Genomic DNA, 19974 nt, shown 5'->3' on the forward strand with positions numbered 1-19974 from the left:
CAGGATCAATGGGTAGTTAGTCAGACTTCTCCTTTTGGCTTTTCCCATGACTGTGTCCTGACATATTTTTATTTAAAAATTCTGCTATATTTTTAAATTAAGGCATATGGGGTATATTCCATGCAGGTGGATACCATGGTGGTGGACCTGGCACTCAAGTTCGTAATTCCCTGAATGCCTGGTGGGAGTTGAGGAACATGAAATAGAAAGGGATACTCTACTTGCTTATACAACACTCTTTCATTACCATATCGATTTTATAAAGGCTCACAGTCAAACTTTCTCAGTCAGGCACTTGAATATTGACTCATAGGTAAGATGATCACATCATTTATATTCTAAACCAGGGCACTATTGAAAAATTTTTAAAAAAGGTTAATAAAGGCACTAGGCATAAACTACAACTGTCCTAAGTTAAAACAAGAATTCTCACCTTAGTCATATGGCCTTGGTCACTGAATAAATCATCACAGATCTACTCAGAAAGTGGATTAATACTCCTTACAAAAAAAAAAAGACAGACACTTTTGAAAAAGAAGGTTTTCAATTTATTATTCAATAAACAAAATAATCTCCTAAAGACAGAAAAATTTGGGATGGCATTGGTCTGCTCATGTTCCCCAAATAATTTGTTCAGCTCAAGGTTAGTAAGAAAGAGAAACTCCTACTGCTGCTGATAAAGCCATCTGTGCTTCTGAAAGGGCTGACAGGTGCCTCCAGAAGAAGCAATCAAAAGTCATTAATGATCAAAATCATGACAATTAAATACAAGGATCTATCATGGTCTTATTATCCAAATTGCAATGAAAAGAATTCAAACACCCTCTCTCTCAAAGAGAGAAGCAGTAACTTTGTAAGTCCATTGGCTGCTAGCTGCTGTTAAGGTTCCCAAGCCCTGTTTCCTGGATGATCTACAAGGAAAATAATAAGCTAAAGAAACACAGATAATGATTAGAAAGGAAGCGTCTTCAAAATATTTCAAAAGCATATTCTTCTCTCATTGCAGATTTTCATCCTGACCACTTTAATAACTAAGGAAATGTATTCCGGGAAGATTTGGCATTTCTAAAAGTTCAGAGTTGAAAGCACACATTCTATAAATAAGTCTACAATGAAGTGCTAAAAGGTTTATTTCTGATTTCTTATTTTACAAACTAAGAACCAGGCATAAAAATATAGGGTCATAAAATGCTTAAAAAGTAGATTACTAGAAACTAATAGAACACATTATTATCTATTGAGCCAATGATGGGTCAAATGGCATTTTGAATTCTTGCAGAGAATATGAGTATGACCTTCATGTATACCATTTACAGAAAGCAATTTTATTTACATTTTTAAATCCACATAAAGGTGAAAGATGATACTGCTGCAAAATGGAACATTTAATTTTTTTGCCCCAAGGCATAACTAAGCTCTCCCAAGGTCAAATGTAGTACAGGACTGAAATGAAGCTAGACTCTCCCATCTCATCTCCCGCCCAAGAACTTCCACTATGGACAAGAGTATCCTGGACATACTTTCATTCTTCAGAAATAGAAAAATTTCTAGATTCTACATAGACTGAGTAATTCTATCAAATGTTTTGTGGACATTTTGCTACTTTATTTTTGAAAAACATGTCCAGAATGCAATGGAAATACCTATGCTAGGCTAGATGAATGTTTAGGACTACTTTGACAATCAGGTATTAAATTAAGCAGATTTTTTAAAAGTTTCTTAGTTTGTATTATTGTGTAAAGGTTTTACTCTTAAAAGAATGTGGATTTGCATCTCTCTTTTAAATTTGATAAGCTATCAGCAAGACAAAACTCCTGAAAATAAATGCCTCAGGAAAACTAGAGTTTATGCCTCATACATTTACAAATAAAGTATTCTCTTCTCTCCCCACCTCTGCCAGCCCAGATATGGCAAGTAATTCAAAAATCCTGTGTGTGAATTGTTACAGATGCTACGTATCATTTCAAACCCTACCATTGATGACTCTGAGGGCTGAACTTGATACCCTGTTCCCACTTATTGCCATGCCCTGAGGCCCTGGAGTCATTTTTCACATTAGTCAGGTCAAAGATGCAAGCTCCCTAGAAAGCTATGTCCGAATGCCATCAGCAGAAGCTAGAGTCATAATCACCAGCACAAAATCTACATTTGTTGAATTTATGTCCCCATTTAATGGGAAACTCCCAAAGAATGTAAACTATATCTAAGAAAACTACTAAACAATCATGGTACCAATAGCACTGTTATGCACACCCAGTTACCCAAGCAAGTTCTGGTCAAAGGAAGATGAAAGAACTCTTTATTAAAATGGAAAGCAACATAATTTCTCCAAAAATTTTCATTTCCCTACCTTGTTGTTATATGTGCATGCATGTATACACACCAACGCACAAACAAGCACCTGTACTCATAATACGTTGTGGTAAACTAAAAGCCCTGGCTCATGAATAAGACTACCTGACATAGATTCTTGCTGCCTTTCTCTAGACAATGAAACCCTCAATGACACAATTATTTCCTCATTTATAAAATGAGGGAGTGTTAATATCACTAGGACAGTCATATATTAATATTAATTATATTAATAGGATCTTACTAATATTAATAGTGTTTTTTAGTTCATAGTGTTGTTAAAAAAAACTAAATGAGGGCTGAGGTGTGGCTCAGCAGCAAAGCCTATGGTGCACAAAGCCCAGGACCAGAAAACAAATAAATTTTTTTTAAAAAAGATACCAGGCTAAAATTTTTAGCAAACACTTGGCTCAGAACATAAACTGTAAGATGGGACATATTATCCTTTCTGGTCATTCTTACACCATCTCCATTCTCATGTTAAATCTAATACACAAAATAGTGCTTCTGTGAAGGGACTTTTCTGGGGTACCCACTGCAGTGCTTGGAAGGAGATTGAGCAGCTTATGACAGCTCTTTTTCTTCCAAACAAATTCATCTAGCACTTCTGGGAAGTTAAAGTGCTGCTACATCCACATTTTTAGCTGGAGTGAATTTCAGTGGCAAAAGCCACCCATATTCCCTAGTAAAAGGTACCTGGATTTTAAAATCCCAGAAACTCTAAGTTTTGGTTACACTGTATGCAAATTTTAAGAGAAATTTGAGTTTTAAAAATAATCAAAATAATACTGCTCACAATTCAACCAATGGTTTAAAGAAGAGCCTAATAAATATCCTTAGTATTTGCCACCTGAAATTAAAACATCACAAGGATTCTCATCTGGGGATGATTTCTTTCATTTCCATAAACAGTTGGCTAGTGGCTACAGAAATAGCCATTTCCTTCTGGTTATAATCACAATGCTTACTATCCACATTAAAGACATATGGCCCTGTGGGCACCATTGGGTGGTTGTATAACTATCAACTAGCTAAAAGGAGTAAACAAAAGATAGGATGGTGCTAGGGTACAATTAGTCCCTGTGTGCATCCCTATAAGGACTATCCTGGACAACCCTGGAAACTCGATCCAGAAACCTAGGTAACTAGACTTTTTTCTTTATTAATTCACTACTGTGTTCCAGTCACCTTTCTGAGCTCTTTATAATACGTTAACTCAGTCAATCCTCCATAATAGCTCTGTGGGGTAGAAGGGATTGTTAGCCCCAATTTACAGCTAAGGAAAGTGAGGATCTGAGAAGTTTACCCAAGGTTATAGAAAAAAAGAAAACCTTTAGCATTATCTTTTACTCTTTTCTCCTAAAAAGTCTTTTTTTCCATTTTGCTTGCATTAGGAATTGCAATATGGCATATGAGACAGGAAGAAAGAAAGATCGGAGTAAAAAGGAGCCTGTCTTCTCCCTCCTGTGACAAAGTTTTCACTGGAACCAAGACGTTTATCCACTTCTCTCCCTCATCACCCTTCTACTGTGAATCCATTTTGTGTTGACACCTGGTCAGGTGCCATGACATTAATGCCTGACTGGAAGTTGGGTGGTGGTCTCTAGGAGGATTTCACCCATTGTTTGGGATCAGGGATATTGATTCATCTTTAAAGCCTCCTCTCCCAACTCCTCACCTCTGTCCAAAGAACACTGGGTAAAAATGTTTGCTATCTGTGCAAATGCATGTGGACACACATTAGTTAGAACCATTCTAACTGTGAAGGGTTTCAATCAATAATGCAAGGCAGGATTAAACATCTCACACCAAATCATTCACGTTTCATGCTTGCACACTGCAAAACATTTATTCGAGAGGTTCAGATCCAAAAGTGATAGCTCAGCCCATAAGCATTAATGCCAGATCTGCATTAGTTTGATAACGGCTGGACAGTGTGGCTGCCTGGTTGGTGCAGCTGTTCATAATTCTGCCTTGTTAAACCAAAGAAATAAGGTTGAAAATCTAACATGAGGCACTCATCATTCAATTACATATTTCTTGTGAAAGAGGCAAAAACTCTGTCGTGTTCTGCAAAATCTCCACATCAATAGCAATTAAGTTTCACATCAAGACCAGAGAAATAGTACATTGACCATGCATGAATAACTTCCTTTCATATGCAGCAGTTTGCATCTTTTTCCACATTTAATTCTGTAAAACAATAAATGATGGTGCTGTGGTGCAAGAAATCTTCACAAATTGCTGGAAAAATAGGTGTGTAAAGGTATTTTATATTTTCAATTGCAGAGATAGTGTAGATGGCTCTGTTAACAACTCCACAGCTGCTCCAACAACAAATCACAGGACATCATTCTACAAATAGGTTTAGAATTAAACTTAGGATTAATTATGGCATTTTCACTGAAAATTTCTCAAACATAAAGTATAATGGATCTCATATAATCCAACCCACACTTTTTAGAGTGATGGCATCAGGAATGTACATAACCAGTTGGTTAAGTTGAGGCACAGTTTCTAACTTAGAGGAGATGTTGCAGTAAACAGTTCTGTAAGGGGAAAAAGAGGAGGGAAAAAAGTATGACTATTCTAGCTAGCCTTGGAATGAAATAGGAAGGGAACGAGTTTTGAAAATGCCACCATGGTTTTTGTCCATGGATAGTTCTCAGTCAAATAAGGCAAAAGGAAGAGATAGGGAGAGAGAGTCAGAAAGAGAGAGAGAGAGAGAGAGAGAGAGAGAGAGAGAGAGAGAGAGAGAGAGAGAGAGATTGGTTTCATTCTTGCAATAAAAATGCACAGTAAGGGGAAAAGAAATTCATAGTGGAACTTATGGCATTTCTTAGAGATCTATAAAGCAAGAAACAGTATAAATGAAAAATGTAGGTTTTATTTATAGTTAAATGGAAAAAATAATGAGGTCCTCGAATGTTTTTTCCAAATTTTGCCTTTGAAAAGCAGGAAGATATTTGTTTTTAATAATTTGACTGCATTCAGAAACTCATTTTATGAGGTTACATGCTGAAATGAAAATCTCTATCCATTTACTTGTTCAAAAACACGTATAAAATATCAATAGCATACAACTGCAATAAATATGCAATTGATTATTTTTAAATAAAATAATGAAACACTGACAATTTCTTTCTTGTGTATAACCTTTTAGAAATAATGAGTCTCTTTGTAATGTGATAAGACAATATGTATCTTTTCTAAAATTTTGGTTATGTATTTAGGTGTTACCTTGGAATCTTTAGAGATTAGTTTCAAAATAACTTAAGTACATAAAAAAGGAAAAACCTTATGATTACCACATCAATGTACAGAAACGGACGATAAATTTCCACCACATTGTCAAACTAACTCAAAACAATCAAATATTTCACTGAATCATTTACAGCTATTGATTGCACACCAAACTTGACTTTATGTTCTTCCTATTTTAAATAGATGCAATATTTTACAAAGGCTTCACAAGTAGGAGAGTGTGAATGTAAAGCAGTCCATTAATTTTATATAAGCTGTTTTATATACCTGTGGGCCTCTAATAACACCCAACTACAAGGTTACAAGGAGAGGAATCATTTTCTAAAGTTTAGTTGGAGTATACATGCAAGACTAAAATTCCAACTATCATGCCAGTTTCACTTTACCAAAATTGTGTTTTCATGCTATAGCTGGAAATATTTATATGTACAGGATAACAATGTCATATCACATATTTAAAAAATAGTGCAGTCAAACCCAAATTGGAATTTCAAAGCCAACAACTTGTTAAAACAAAAGAATGCCCCACAATAATTTTCCATGATATTCTTCAAAGAAATAGATATATAGATATATACATCTAGTGTTTGTGTTCTCTCTGTGTGTGTGTGTTTAATTTGTAAATAAAAATAACTCTTTTAAGCCAAGCAATTTTCTCCAAACCTGTCTATCACCATTTTTTTCTGGCAATAACCTCTTAAAGAAGGAAAGCAGTGCCACCATTTGTGTGTGTGTTGCGGGGGGGGGGGGGGGGGGTATCTGTATTTTCAATTTTATTAAAATTCCTGCCATATGCATTGTGGTATCTTTGTGCTGTCTCTGGAAGGCCCTGTTATAGTATGTGCATTGTGGTAGGTTAGGAACATGGAGAGGCAGAAAAAATGTAGGACCCTGCAGCTGTTTTTCAGATTGCTCTTTCTGCTCAGCTTCCTGCACCACACTGCTCTTTACCACAGTGTATATTTCCAGTAAATGGTTACCCTGGCCTTTTGTTCTTATAAGTTGGTATGAGCTAGTGAATGTCTTTTTCACTTTATTGGGCTCTCTCTTTAAGGAAGCATGATTGTAGGATCTGATATCACAGAGATAGTCCTTTAAACATGAGAAAAGTAAATTAAAAGGATATTTCTGTTAATACCAGAGCAGGCTTATAACTTCAATACAAACACTTCCTTAATTTTCCTTTCTCAGCATGATACATAAATATAAAGAAAAAGGCTCTCCACTGGATGTATGTTGCATATATCTCACAGAGTTTAATTACAAACCCTCTAAAAATGAAGATAGTGAAAGGAAATGATGCCAGTAGATCATTCTGGCATTGCATGGGATGGCTTCTCCGACACCAAGGAAACAAAGATATTCAGGTAATCACAATACACTATGGAAGCTTGGGCTCTGAGGAAAAGAAAATCCAATGGGACAGGCAGATATTATTATTTTAATGTCCTGAAGTCCAGATTTTAAAATTTTATTCTCATTAATGTTGTTATAATAATTGTACTGAGAGGAAGGGGGAGGTAGTTTTTTTTAAGCTTCTTGTTTTATCTCCTCTGCAGCCATTGATCTGCTGTAATAAAAGAAGGATCTGCCAGCTGAAGACCAGACACTCAAAAGCATACACCACCCTCATTTGACCGAGAGAACTAAGGCATTGCAGGAACTCTGAAGACACTTGCTCAGGAACATCCTAGTAGCTGCCCACACAAGGGGAGGTGGGCATCAGGCAACTTCTGAAAGTGAAAAAGACCAAGACCCAAGATAGTGCCTTGAGTGCCTGCTGCTAAGGGAAGGGAAAATGGGAAAACGCTTTCATTGGACAGTTCTGTGTTTTTTAAGAGGTGAAGGTGGGACCCATACCCGGTCCTGACTAACTGTTGATGGATGGCTCTTAGGCAAAACGCTAGAATTTCGCAGGAAGAAGACAGCGGGATTCTTCCTTGAAGAATATCCAGGAAGCATTACTTCTAAACATTTCCTTCCCTTTCTATTCAGTTTCCGAGTTCTCTTCACCTCTAGATTCGTTCTTTTCTCGAGGGCTTGCCTTCGTGGGATCTAACTTCTCCTACTGGTTGATGGAGCACTGGTTGTCAGGTCTCTGCTCCTTTAATACAGCAGGGATTTGCAGAATCGAATGTCTTGAAAGGATTGACTCAAGCTAAGACCAGAGAATAGGACAGAACTTCCCAGCCAACCTTCGCCTTTGACATAGACAACCCCTAGCGCCAATGCTTGGTACTATCCAGCTTATTTCTGGATCAAATCAACTGTATGCCAGCCGCTGAGGAGCAACCGCGTACACTTTAAGTGACAGCAGCGTCCGCTGTAGAGTGCGCAGAGAGGCCCCGGGGGAGTGTGCAACAGCGGCCAGAGCAATGGAGCCGGGAGGTTCTGGTTGGGAGAATGTGAATGTTTGGGGTGGGGGTTGGGGGGAGTTGTTTGGTTGGCTGGTAGGTTTGTTGTTGTTTGGTAAGTAAATAAAGAGGAACTCTCTCGCCCCATCCCGGGTCTAATGATGATAGATTCTACGCTGCACCGTGCCCCACGCCAGCGAGCCAAACCACGGAAAATAATGAGGCTGCATCCCCATTCGTCTGCATTAAAGGCGAGCTAGGCACTTTCGATAGCAAATATATCGATTCCCTTGCCCGGGCCGCGGTTTGTCCTGCTCCCCGTGAATAATTACTGTTCCTTCAGAAATTCATAATAATTAGGACTCTCCCCACCCCACCCCCACCGCGCTGCTTTTAAAGGCGACTGATCCTGGAGGGCGTCTGGGTAGTTCAGCAGGCTTGCTCCCCGCAGGTGGGGGTTGGAGTAGGAAGGAGCACCTTCTACCCATCTAGTTTTATTCTTGAGACAAAGCTGGTTTCCTTCTAGGATTCTCAGTTTTCTCGTCTATCAAAAGAGGTTTTTACATCACTGAAAGACACTTCGATGCTCTGCATTATATGGCACATGTTTCTGTTTGCGGGGGGGGGGGCAGACTAAATTAATGAACTGTGAGAAGGAGTGGAGGTTAGAGACAAGAAGGTGGGAAAAAGAAAGATTCGCCTCCCCCCACACGCCTAAACTGCGGCGATCACGTGACGACGCAACCATAAAAGGGGTGGGGGTTGCAAACAAGAGGTTCTAACCGCAGGACACCTTGGGGGCCTAGCGATTGCAGCTTGGCGTTCCCAAATGATTGGCAGAGGAAAGTGGATCTTTACAATCGCAACTGGGCGGTAAACAGAGAACGCTAACACGACCTTAAGAAGGACCTAGCCAGAGCGGCGGCTGGCACTAGAAGGGGCGGAGCCTGCGGCGCTGGCCATGGTTCTGAATCATCGCTTTCCAGGCCTGTGCTTGTCAAGCTGCGGAGCAGCAACCCAATCGATCTGGGTGCTGGCGGCTTCTCTTCAGAGAAATGCCGCTGTCCATCCCGCTGCCCCAAGAGCACCGAGGCTGGGCTGCGTGGACAAAGTTTCCCAGAAGCAACGTTTTGGTTTGGGGGCTTAGGTTTCAGACCCGAGAGTGCGGCTCCTGTGTTTTCATAAACCTCTAGGGAAGCTCTAGATCACCTGAGGCTAAAAGTAGACTATAAAGTGCATATCTGTGGTGGCAGCGACTCCGGCTGGGAAATTTCCCCTGGCCCAAACACCGTGGCTTCTGGCAGAGGACTGAGTTTCAGGAGTGGAGGGTCTGAAGACTATGGCGAAGAAAGTTTCTCTCTTCTTATCTCAGAAGACGACTTGCAATGGCCTTAACAGTCAGTTGGTGGGGAGGGGGTCTGAGAAGAAAGGCATGAAGTATGAGGAGGACACCCCCTCCCTCCGATGGGTTGCACTTGGAGCCCTACGCAGCGGCAGCTCGGATTCTTCGCGTCAGAGTCCATTAGGTCGGCAGGGGTGATGGGCGAGGCCGGGTCGGAGGCAGGTTCAGCAGGGACGCGCAGAGTCCCCGGAGCCAGTTTCTAAGGAAACACTCGATTCTACTAAGCAGCAATTTGTCATGTTGTGGGAGAGAGAAACAGCACAAGAAAAGCCTCGGGTTCTCCATTCTTATGCAGATGAGGCGATGCGTTCTGGCTGCAGCCTGTGTACTCCCCCCCCCCTTTTGTATTTCCGGCTTAAAGGAGTAAAATACCCACATTAATTTAAAAGAAGAAGAAGTTGGGAAAGCTTTTCGGAGCTCGGGCCCGAGAAGCACGTGCAGCTTTCTTGCTGTTCCCGGGAACCCAAAGAACGTACCATTCCAACGCCTCCGCTCCCAGCGCCAACTCGTTTTCCACTATCTGGAGCCCATGTCTAGGTGGCAAGGGACTTGCTGTAACACAGGGCATGGAGCAAGGGAATTGTCTCCGCTTCACACATACACCCACACACATACACCCACCAGCCCCCATATCTGTAGTAAATAAAATATACTAGGAATAACTGTTTACAAAGTAAGTAAATTGAGTTTTCAGCCCGCAGCAGAGATGCGGCGCGCTCATCTGAAGTTTAAGCAACAGCCAGCAACCCGCGAGGGCAGACCGCAAACTTGGAAAATACGCAAACACGCTCTTGAGCGCGTAGAGGGGGCAGGAAGAAGCCGCCAATATATATCACCTCAATAAAAAGCCGCTCTTGGAAAGCTTGCATGGTAATTGAGACGGGCGCTCTTTTCTGATCTGGGTTGGCATTTCCTCATCTCGAGCTGACAGAGCCAACTCAGGAAATTGCTGGTAATATTCATCTGGGGAGCACTTTCATTAAACGTAATTCATTCGACTTTCACAATAAATTGAGTGACATCCTTACAGCGGAACCTTTTTATCCTTGATTAAGTGCTTGCCAAGCTTTGGTTTTCCACTTTATTGTCACATTCCTTCAAGCAGAGTCGTCAACATGCCAATCCACAGCAGAAAAATGCGCGCGCTGTGTTTACCAAGCTCCAGGAGGGGTTGGTGCTGACATGGAGAAAAAAAGCTGGTCGGAAACTTGACTAGCGGATAAATCAAGACCGCAACTTCCAGCAAACTCGTGGCGGGACCAGACAAATGGTGGCGAGGAGATTGTAGGGGAAGCGAAAGCGCAGACCCGCCTAGTGATCAGGTTGCACCCTGTAGCTGCTGACCCGACCGCTCCCGACCAGTGGACGCTGGAGACCAGTGGACCCTCTCTCCTTCCTTTAATTAAATAAGCTAGAGCTGCTAAGGTCTTACATGAAATGTGAAACTCCCGTAGGACGTGGTTGCCCAAAGGGAACTTTCTTGAACCGAATTAAACCTAGGCACTTTTTATGTTTAACAAAAAACAATGCACACTTTCTAACTTGCTACTGGAGAGCAGGCAAACTTTCAGGTAAACTTCCATTGGCTTGCTTCATGGGCAGAGGAGGGCAAGAGGTGTTTTTCCTCATTGTCGGGATTCCCTTTTGCTCTTAATATCTAAGCCTCGTTCCTTAAGGGCTCTTCAGACTCCGGAATCCCAGGTAGCAAGCACCTCAGTATTTCAGGACTGGACAAATGGGGAGGCATCCCTTTGCCAAAGTGTGGCCCCTTCTCCCCAGTTGCTCCCTACTGCACTCCCCACCCACTATAAAATCAAAGAAGCCTAGGATAGAAAATTGCTTATTTGAAAAAGCAATATCCAAATGCTTTCATCACTCAAATGCCCTTTTGAAAATATTGTCGACGGTGGTTATTACCCAGACAATGCTGTCAATTTCTGTAGTCTGCAGAAAACCTTCCCTCGGATAGGAAAGTAGGACATTGGGCACCTATCTCAAAAAAATCAACCAATTTTCTTGCCACCGGATATATTTTTCACCCAGACAACACTTTCATTAAGGGGGAAATAGCCGTCAACAATTCAAAGCCAAATAGAAATCAACTTCCGCACAATAAGGAGCCACGAATTTAATAGCTTTCTGGGAAAACACTGCTAACAGAGTTGCAGCAATTCTGGTCTTGTCCCTCTAATACTGAAGGCAGTTTCCCTGAAGCTGTCACTAGAAGGCCCCAACATAATACTTGTGGAAATGGGGCAAAAGGGCAACCCATCCAAGTACTTCTCACACACTTCAAAGAGCTGCTTTCCTGGTCAATGGAGAGTTGGGCATTTCAGGAAAATGCCTGGAATAGTAGGAACTTCTTCTTCCCTGTCCTACAAAACTCTGGAGTACTCCTGTGGGGCTCATGAGTTCTCCTGTTGTGCTACTGGGACATAGGCCCCTCTAAAAATCTAGGTTTAATCCTGTGTCTAAAAGGTTGGTCTTGGGTAGAAAAGTCAGGAAATGTGCTATAGGAAAATTCTAGTACTATCTCTATGAACTAGCCTTCATAGAAAATACTTAAAGTTACTGTTAGGTAGCTAATCCATTTTTACTTTATTTTTGGCAATAAGCTCAAATTGAGTAAAATTTCCAGTGAGGAGCTAGCTTAATTTTCAAAGGACAGGAAATACACATGCCTTCTTCAAAGAACAGACAGTGGTAGTTTCTTTCCTTCTGCTTTCCCCCAGTCTCCATATTTTTAAACAACCACTGCCATAATGAGTGGAATTTACCCAAATGGTTTGCCTTCTAACCAAAGGCAAATAGGTAGTGCACAGGTAGTGATCCTGTGGATGTATTAATCCTCTTTTTAATCTCAATTAAACAAATGATGTAGAATTTACATTGTAAGGATACCCTAAATTTGAGCAAATAGATGGTTCAAAGTATTGTGACACAAGGTTTAGAAAGGGTTTTCAATTCTTGTTCATTTTTATTTAAAAAGCAACTTGATTATTAGCTATTTGAATTTCTAGCAGAACTGGTAGAAGCTTTTCTTGTTAGATTAGTGCTATGAATGCATGACTGATGAAAGAAAGAAAGAAAGAAAGAGAGAGAGATGGGGGGAGGGAGGGGAAAGAGAAAACATCTTCTACCCTTTGTCAGATAATCTGGACTCAATTTCTGTGTATCTTTTTCATTGGCATGATTAGAAAGTGTTCATTGGACTCAGTTCTTTAACTGAGAATTACCACAGGTGAGCCCACAAACAGAATACCACATTTTCTACTGGGAAATACTCTCCCTATTCCCTGCCCTGTCCTACAGCTTGATCCACTGAGAGTAACTCAGTTTAGGACCTCGCCCCATTCTTTAGAACAAGAAATCATATTTTTCTACTTTATCCCAGTATGTGTTTCAATATAGATAAAATGCTGAACTGTTATCCCATTATATCATACTGAAAATACCCTGGAATTAGTCCAGAACTTACAAGAGAATAAAGATAGTAGGACTATACAAATAATTGTAGCAAGTTAAACCATAAGTTTCTCTCCTATTGATTTCAGATATTTACTTCTGCAATATAAAACATTTAGTACACTGAAATTTTCCTTATCTTAATTTTTAAGAGGTTTTCTATCACTGTACATTTATGACTAGAATGTACCCCTTGGTGATATTTGAGTATCATAACTAATGTGCTTCAAAAGGTACCTTTGCAAATGTATTTCTAATTAGCTTCCCAATATAATACCAGATTAAGCCTCTAATAAGAACTAGGAAAGACCCATCTTTCAACCAACACAAAGAGATTCAAAATCCTCAACCTAGAAAAGGTATTCAGAGAATCTTGGGCCAAGAAACATACTTTTGAGAACCTTTATCAGGTTCTCAAACCTGATAAAGGTTCTCAAAGATACAGGCAGAAATTGTGGCTTAAGTATTGGCCATTTATTTGCTGGTTAGATAGTTTTTTTCCATAAGAAATTTCCCCCAAATTTGGAGATATTTAAGTTATCTTTTACAGGCAAAAACTTGAATATTTCTGTATAAAACATATGTAAACATGTCCTGCTCCCTGGGCATAATGTGTTAATTATTCCTTGGGAAACAACTGGGATTCCACGAACTCAAAAGGAAGGTATGCTAGATGTATTAGCTAGAAAGCAAGGCATATATAGAGTGTTCCAGTCATTTAGGTAGTGGTGTGAGCTCAGGGAGACAGAAAATTACTTATTCAATTCCTCTCTAGCTCATACCAGTTCAAAGAAAAAATAAAATAATGGCTTTGCCACCCTTGCCTTCTTGGAGTATAATTTGAAGCAGCTCCTGACAACCTGTATGCATTTATTGCAGATTTTTGCAAAAGGCTGTGATGATTTGGTGTGCAACTACAAATAAATGGTAGATTCAGTTACTATGTCTTGTGTTCAATACAATAGATGGACAAAGAAGCCTTGATCACTTCTTGATCTGTTCATTGCCCTAGAGTTTTAAGCAAGGTTCCCTGCTCTTTTATTTGCCTAAAACCATCCTGACTTGACTGCCCAGTTCACCCTTTATATTCATTTCCATGGTAAAAGTCAGCTTCCTCCTTCATCAGGAAAACAGCTTGGAATTTTGCTGGGAAATAACCATGGGATTACAATCACTGGAAATACTGCTTTGGGTCATGGCCACCAGCCTTTTGTTTTTGTGGTGTGTGTTTGTTTTCTAATCCCCTACACACAAAACAACTTTAGATTGGAGAGAAAAGAATGGACTTCTAAATCGTCTTCTCTATTTTATTGTTCACATATCGTATTGTTTTGAGTGAAATTGGAAAAATTGTCTCCTTTCTCTGTATTGCCAAAAGGCATTCAGGTAATGAAGTCTGTAACTAAACGGTAATTGAATCAGCATAATTTGCACACTGAATGGTTTTCAAATGCTCCCAGTTTACAATTAAAGGAGAATTAATGCTCTTGTTGTTGAGAACGCAGCGCATTAGAATAAATCCAGCACTGTTGTTGTAATGAGTGGAAAACGGTTTAACTGCCAACAAACACATTTAAAATTTAACACAACGTATTGATTTCACTTCTGCTTTTGATAGATTATTTTCCAGACTATCGAAATACTTGCTTCAAGCAATAAACTGCACCGTAGCCGGGAGCCCTTGCCGTGTGTGTGAGCACAGCCCAAGGACGCAAGAACGGTCGGTCCTGAGGTTCAGGTCATGCGTAAAGGCATGCAGAGGAGAGGGGCAGGCGGGTTATGACGGTCAATGGAATAGTTAATATTCCTCCTCTGTCGCTTTCACTGTACATTCCCTCCCCTATCCCTCAATTTAAAAAGAAAAAGAAGAAAGAAAGAAAATATGTATTTCCTCTGACCAAACTTTCTGCCCTCCAACTTTGGGCTCTCAATGTCAGTGGGCTAACTAGACACAGGTGGGGGCGAAAAGGATGGAAAATGGGAATTGGGAAGGACACTCTTTGCATTCCGTCTGCGTTCTATCGGTGGAAGGCACAGACTTCAGTGACAGAGTCAGAGAAGCTGTTCTTTTGGATTGGCTGCCCAGGCTTTCACCTGTTTACCCCAAGGTGTCCTGTGGGCGAGGACACTGATGCGCAGCGCCCTCTGGCGTCCGCGGCTGCTATGGTCAGGAGATAAAGGTGCAAAGACAGGGATCTGAAACTGAAGCTGGAGCCTGTTAAATACACATATTCATATTCTCTTGTCTTCTCTCTCTCTCTCTCTCTCTCTCTCTCTCTCTCTCTCTCTCTCTCTCTCTCTCATATATATATAAATAAATTTCACACAACTCGCAGCCCTGCAGTCACATGTACCAGGGCAAAGGCTGACCGAGAAACCTGAGAAACTCAGACAATTGCAGGATGGCAACCTTATTGCTCCCAGGATTATAAGGATTCTGAAGATCTTGGGGCTCAGGGGCACCAGCACCAACTCCAATCCCATTTATCCAGCCTCACTAGTAATCCAGGCGGCTCCAATTCTCCTCAACCCTAGGCAGAACACAGTGAGTCCTGGGCACACTTCTGCAGCCCAGGACCCACTGTTGGTTTTTTTTTTTTTTTTTTTTTTTTTTTCCACAGAGTACAACTTCACCAGCAGAGTGCTGGTGTCCCTGGCCCTCCAAAAGCCAGATCCGGGGAAAGTGCACTCTACTCCGATGGTGTCTTTAGTTCCCAATTCACAACAAAGCCCTTCTCCCTGGAGTGAGTTCCTACACTGTGCAAAGTCTTAATCCCGGAAAACTATTCTGGGTGGACCCTGACAGTGGCTTTGTTTAGGATTATCTCCCTGGAGACAAGGCCCTGTCATTTTCTCATAAGGAGGTGGGCACTTGAACCCGGGTTCTGATATTTGATGGAAAAGGTTTTTGAAAGGAACTGGAGTGGGGCACCTTGCTGGAGTATCTCTGACCCAGCTCTGATTTATAGTGTTCTTGGTAGCTGAACTAAATCCTGTCTGAACTCCCCCCACCCCAGTCAAAGTAAGTTATCTGCACTTCTTTATGTGCCACATCTCCAAACTGGTGGAGGGGGTGGGTACATTGAATTTCAAAGTCACAGACTTAGGCAGATTTGTGCTTTCAGCCCCTTAACCCCATTCCCATTTCCTTTCTCTTAAACTCTGTGGATGAACTACTAAAAATTCCATGCCTTCCACCCCTCTTCTTTGCCCTCTCCCTCAAAACCATCTAGTCCCACCACTTCTTAGGTTTCCGGACGTCTGGGGTGCGCCGTCGGCCGTTTACAACCACACTTAGGAAAAGGGAAACTGGAGAAGGCTATGGGGGTGAGAACCCCCCAGAAAATCCCGCAGGAATTTAGAGACCAGCTTCCCAAAGTTGTTCCAACACAGTCACTAGGAACACTGTTCTCACTGAACTGGCGGCCTCACACTCCTCTCGCGCGCCCCCAGTTGCCTGGTCTCCCGGACCGAGAGGAATTTCAGAGGCGCCCGACCCGCCGCGACTTACCAAGTAGACCGTGGGCTGCAGGAGGAGAAGCACGTACCAGCACGCAGCCTGCATCCTCCCGCGTCTCAAACTTCCTTGGCGGTGCCTTCGCTGAGTCTTTGTTCCTTCAAAAACATAGATCCACCTGACATCCACTTTACAGAGCAAGGAGCGCTCTCAGCAGCCTAGATACAAATGAAATTAGACAACCCATGACCACGCGGGCAAGGTTAGGCTTGGCGATCAAGCCGGGAAAGGGGGTCGCGGCGGGGAGGGGTGGACCAAAAAAAAAAAAACTGAGATGGGGGTGCGAAAAATTGGAAAGCGAGTAAATCCAGCGTCTGAAATGAGCGAGCGCGCAGTCCGCAGGCAGGCGGGCGGGCGGGAGGGTGAGGGGCTCCTTGCGCCCTGTGCTTCTTGGGTGTGAGTTCCCGGGCGGCAGAGGCCGGAGGCTTTGGGCACACAGAGCCGCGTGCAGGCTGGTTCAGAGCCCAACTGTTTCTGGCAGCGAGTCCTGCCCTAACGTTTGATAGCCCGGCAGCTCGGACAAGAGGCGGCGGCTGGTTCTTCGCCAGCCCTGGCAAGGCTCACACACGTACACACCAGCAGAGAGAGAGAGAAAGAGAGAGGGAGAGAGACTGAGCGAGGGGGCGCGGTGAAAGAAAGGGGTAGGTAGAACTGACCAGGATTAGGTGCTGGATATCTCAACACGTTCGCTGAAGTGGGGGTGGGGAAAGGGGTTGCAATTTGCATATAGGAAAGCAGGGCTCAGTTTACCCATTCGAGTCCCCTGCACATACAGATATACACACACAAACACAACATCACATCACTAGCGCTACTTTTTGCTAGTCAAGGGGCACAGCCAGTTGCTAACTTCTAGAGTACCAACCTTCCTGGGGCTGGGAGGCTCACCTGCCAGGCATGCCCTCTCCCCCTCCCCGCCGCTCCTTACTGGCTTCTACGACCCTGCCCCAAGGTGTCCCTTCTGGAAACTGTGAAGGCGAAGGGTACCTACCACACAGGACTGGAGGAGAATCTGGCGAGCACTGACCGCTCTGGGCAGGCTCCATGGAGGAGCTACTCGGGCCTGGCGTCTCCAGCGCCCCGGACGTGCCCTCCCTGGAGCTCCGTCTCCATGCTCCGGCGAGGACGGGTCCAGCTGCCTCCTCCAGCCTTGGCGGAGTCGGCGTCCCAATGCCCGGGTCGCGCTCTGGATTGGTTCGCGAGAGCCCAGGCTTGGCACAGTTGGATTCACGGTGCAGGAAACTTAAGAGGCAAAAGAGGGAGGGGGAAGTAGAGGAGGAAAGAAAAGAATAAAAGGGAGGAAGAAAAATGGGAGGGAGAAAAGAGAATGCGCCGGGCTGCTGTGCCGGACAGACTGGGACTGCCAAAGCTGGCACTGGGACCAGCAGCCCAGGATTCCCAGCTTTCCGCGGATGCCAGAGGATGGTAGAAATGATTGAAGGGGAGGAGACTGGGCAAGTCCTCGGAACTTGAACTTGAGAGATAAGATACTGGCCTTTTGGAAGGGAAGGGGGAAAAAAAGCCAAACAGCAGACACGGACAGTCCTAGTTTCTAAAGGAGGGGTGGGGTGGTGAGAATTTGTAGGCTGTGGGCATACAAGGCAGCAGCTGCTTTACCCGCGACACTGAGAAGTCCTGGAACCGCTGGGCGGGTGGGGAGGGGGCGGATTGCGGGGAGGGGATGGGGGAGTCGTGGCCCTGCCCGGCCACCGGGGGACGCTCTGCAGATCTCTAGGTTTCCCCGCGCAGCGGTGATGGTTTCTCCGCAGGGCCGCGGCTTGGCGTGTGTAGATTCCTGACACCGACAATTACATTGGCACGTGTGTGAACGGTTTCTCAAAGACTCATTAATACCCCAAGTAAATAGATCCCACTCTTAGACATTCGGCTAACTGGACCAGCAGGAAGAAGTAGCTCCTGCGGCGCCTCTGGTGGCCGCAGCGCCCTCTCCCCAGAGGACCGTAACCGCGGGCAGAGTGGCGGGGAGGTGCATAGGGCAAGAACTCGCCGGGGAGAGTGCGGGGCGCCCCTGCCGACTTCGGGCGGGGCACCGACGCACCGCGGACCTGTGGCTGCGTGGCCAGAGGCGGGGGTGCCTCGGACTGCCAGCCATTCAGCGCGCGGCGGCGGAGAGGACTGGGCGACCTTGGACTCTCTTGACTCCACTCGCCGGCTGGGCCCAGCGAAAATGCGGGATGTTTGGAGCCATTGCCACCTCCCTTGATAGGGACACCTCCTATCAGTCTCCTATACTCGTCCTCTGTCTCTGACTCTTTGAGTTTCTCTATCATTCCTTTGGGGTTGCTATCTATCTATCCTCTGTGCGTTGTCGGTCTCTCCTCTTTCATTCCCATCGTTCATGTCTCAGTCCCTTGGTGTCTTTTTACTTCCCTTCTGCTTCTCTGTGTGTGTCTCAGCATCTTTGTTTTTCTACCTGGCCCCCCGCAATTATCCCTCAAATCCTGTTCTATTCTTCTTCCCTCCATCCTCCCCAGCGCACAACCATCAGACCAGCTTCCCCAGTATCCCCTGAGATTCCAGACTCGTTAGTTAGGCCCTTCTAGTGTAAGCCGGGTTGCCAACGCCTTTTTAGCATGCACAGACTCAGGCCATAAGTCTTAAGTGTGACTGAGGGTATTTCTCTTTTCCCCCACTCTGCAGGTTACTTCTCCAAGCCTGCCTTTCACCATAGTCTAGTCTGGAGTGATACACACTGCAGAATAACATTTTTTTTAATAATTGGGTTAAAATTTATCTCAGGGGCCCAAGTTTGTAGAAGATAGAATCAAGTGGGTGAGTCTCATTGAGTGTGGGTATAGAACACCCCAGGCTCTGTGGATTCTAGTGTGGTCAATCCGGGACTAAACAATGTACCTTCCAGACAGGATGTGTCAGGGTGACCACAGGCTGAATTCCCTGGAGGAAACAAGTTACCCTCTCCCCAACTTGGCAGTGACAGTCAGCAGAAATACCCTCTCCTGAAGCAGATGCAAAAGGAGCCCTGCTGAGAGTAAGATCTCCAAAAGCCTCCGAATTAGTTTCTACTATAGGACATACCTGCTTTTGAGCTTTGTGGCTTTCCTACCTTCCACTAAAAATAGCTCCCTAAAGAGGAAGCTCTCCTGATCTCAAAAGTTATACTCTGCCAGTGTGACCTTGAAATTCACAAGGGCAAAAGCAGAGTAAGGTGTTGAAGCATACTTTCTAAATGGGGCACTGAAAGTCCACTTTAGAAATAATATATTTATGTAAATAGCATGGTTGCAATGTTTTTTTGGTGTGACTGTTTTCAAAATTTACTGGGTTTTTCATGTTTTAAAAAAGTTTAAAGAAGAAAGATTAAAATCTTGGGGCACCTATATCTGAGACCAAAGTAGAGCAAACAAGGCTTGGTCTGATTCCACCTTCTAAGATTTCTGAGGCCATTCTAAAACAGATCTCTATTTGTAAACAACCTCACAGCCCTATCAAGCTGTAGTATGGAGCTGGAGGGAATGGTACCTGGATGGCCAAATACAGTACTATCAGAGCTGGACTTCTGTTTGACCTTTGGGAAACAAAAAAGAAAAAGGCCAGCTTTGGGATACAGCAAGTTCTTTTCTAAACCTTGCTTCAAACAC

The 19974-nt window shown here is 43.4% G+C and overlaps 1 protein-coding gene across 1 annotated transcript in view; it reads right to left on the bottom strand.

The window, feature by feature from the left end:
- Positions 1-16402, bottom strand: part of NXPH1 (neurexophilin 1) — a gene marked incomplete at both ends in the record, with an annotated part of 296433 nt that extends 280031 nt beyond the window's left edge. The window contains one exon of the mRNA XM_081287762.1: positions 16349-16402. Within this exon, the coding sequence (XP_081143888.1) occupies positions 16349-16402 (54 nt within the window). The remainder of the gene's footprint in view (positions 1-16348) is intronic.
- Between the last annotated feature and the right edge of the window lie 3572 nt (positions 16403-19974).

Source organism: Spermophilus citellus, assembly GCF_964194105.1.
Source record: "Spermophilus citellus genome assembly, chromosome: 3".
Classification (NCBI taxonomy): domain Eukaryota; kingdom Metazoa; phylum Chordata; class Mammalia; order Rodentia; family Sciuridae; genus Spermophilus; species Spermophilus citellus.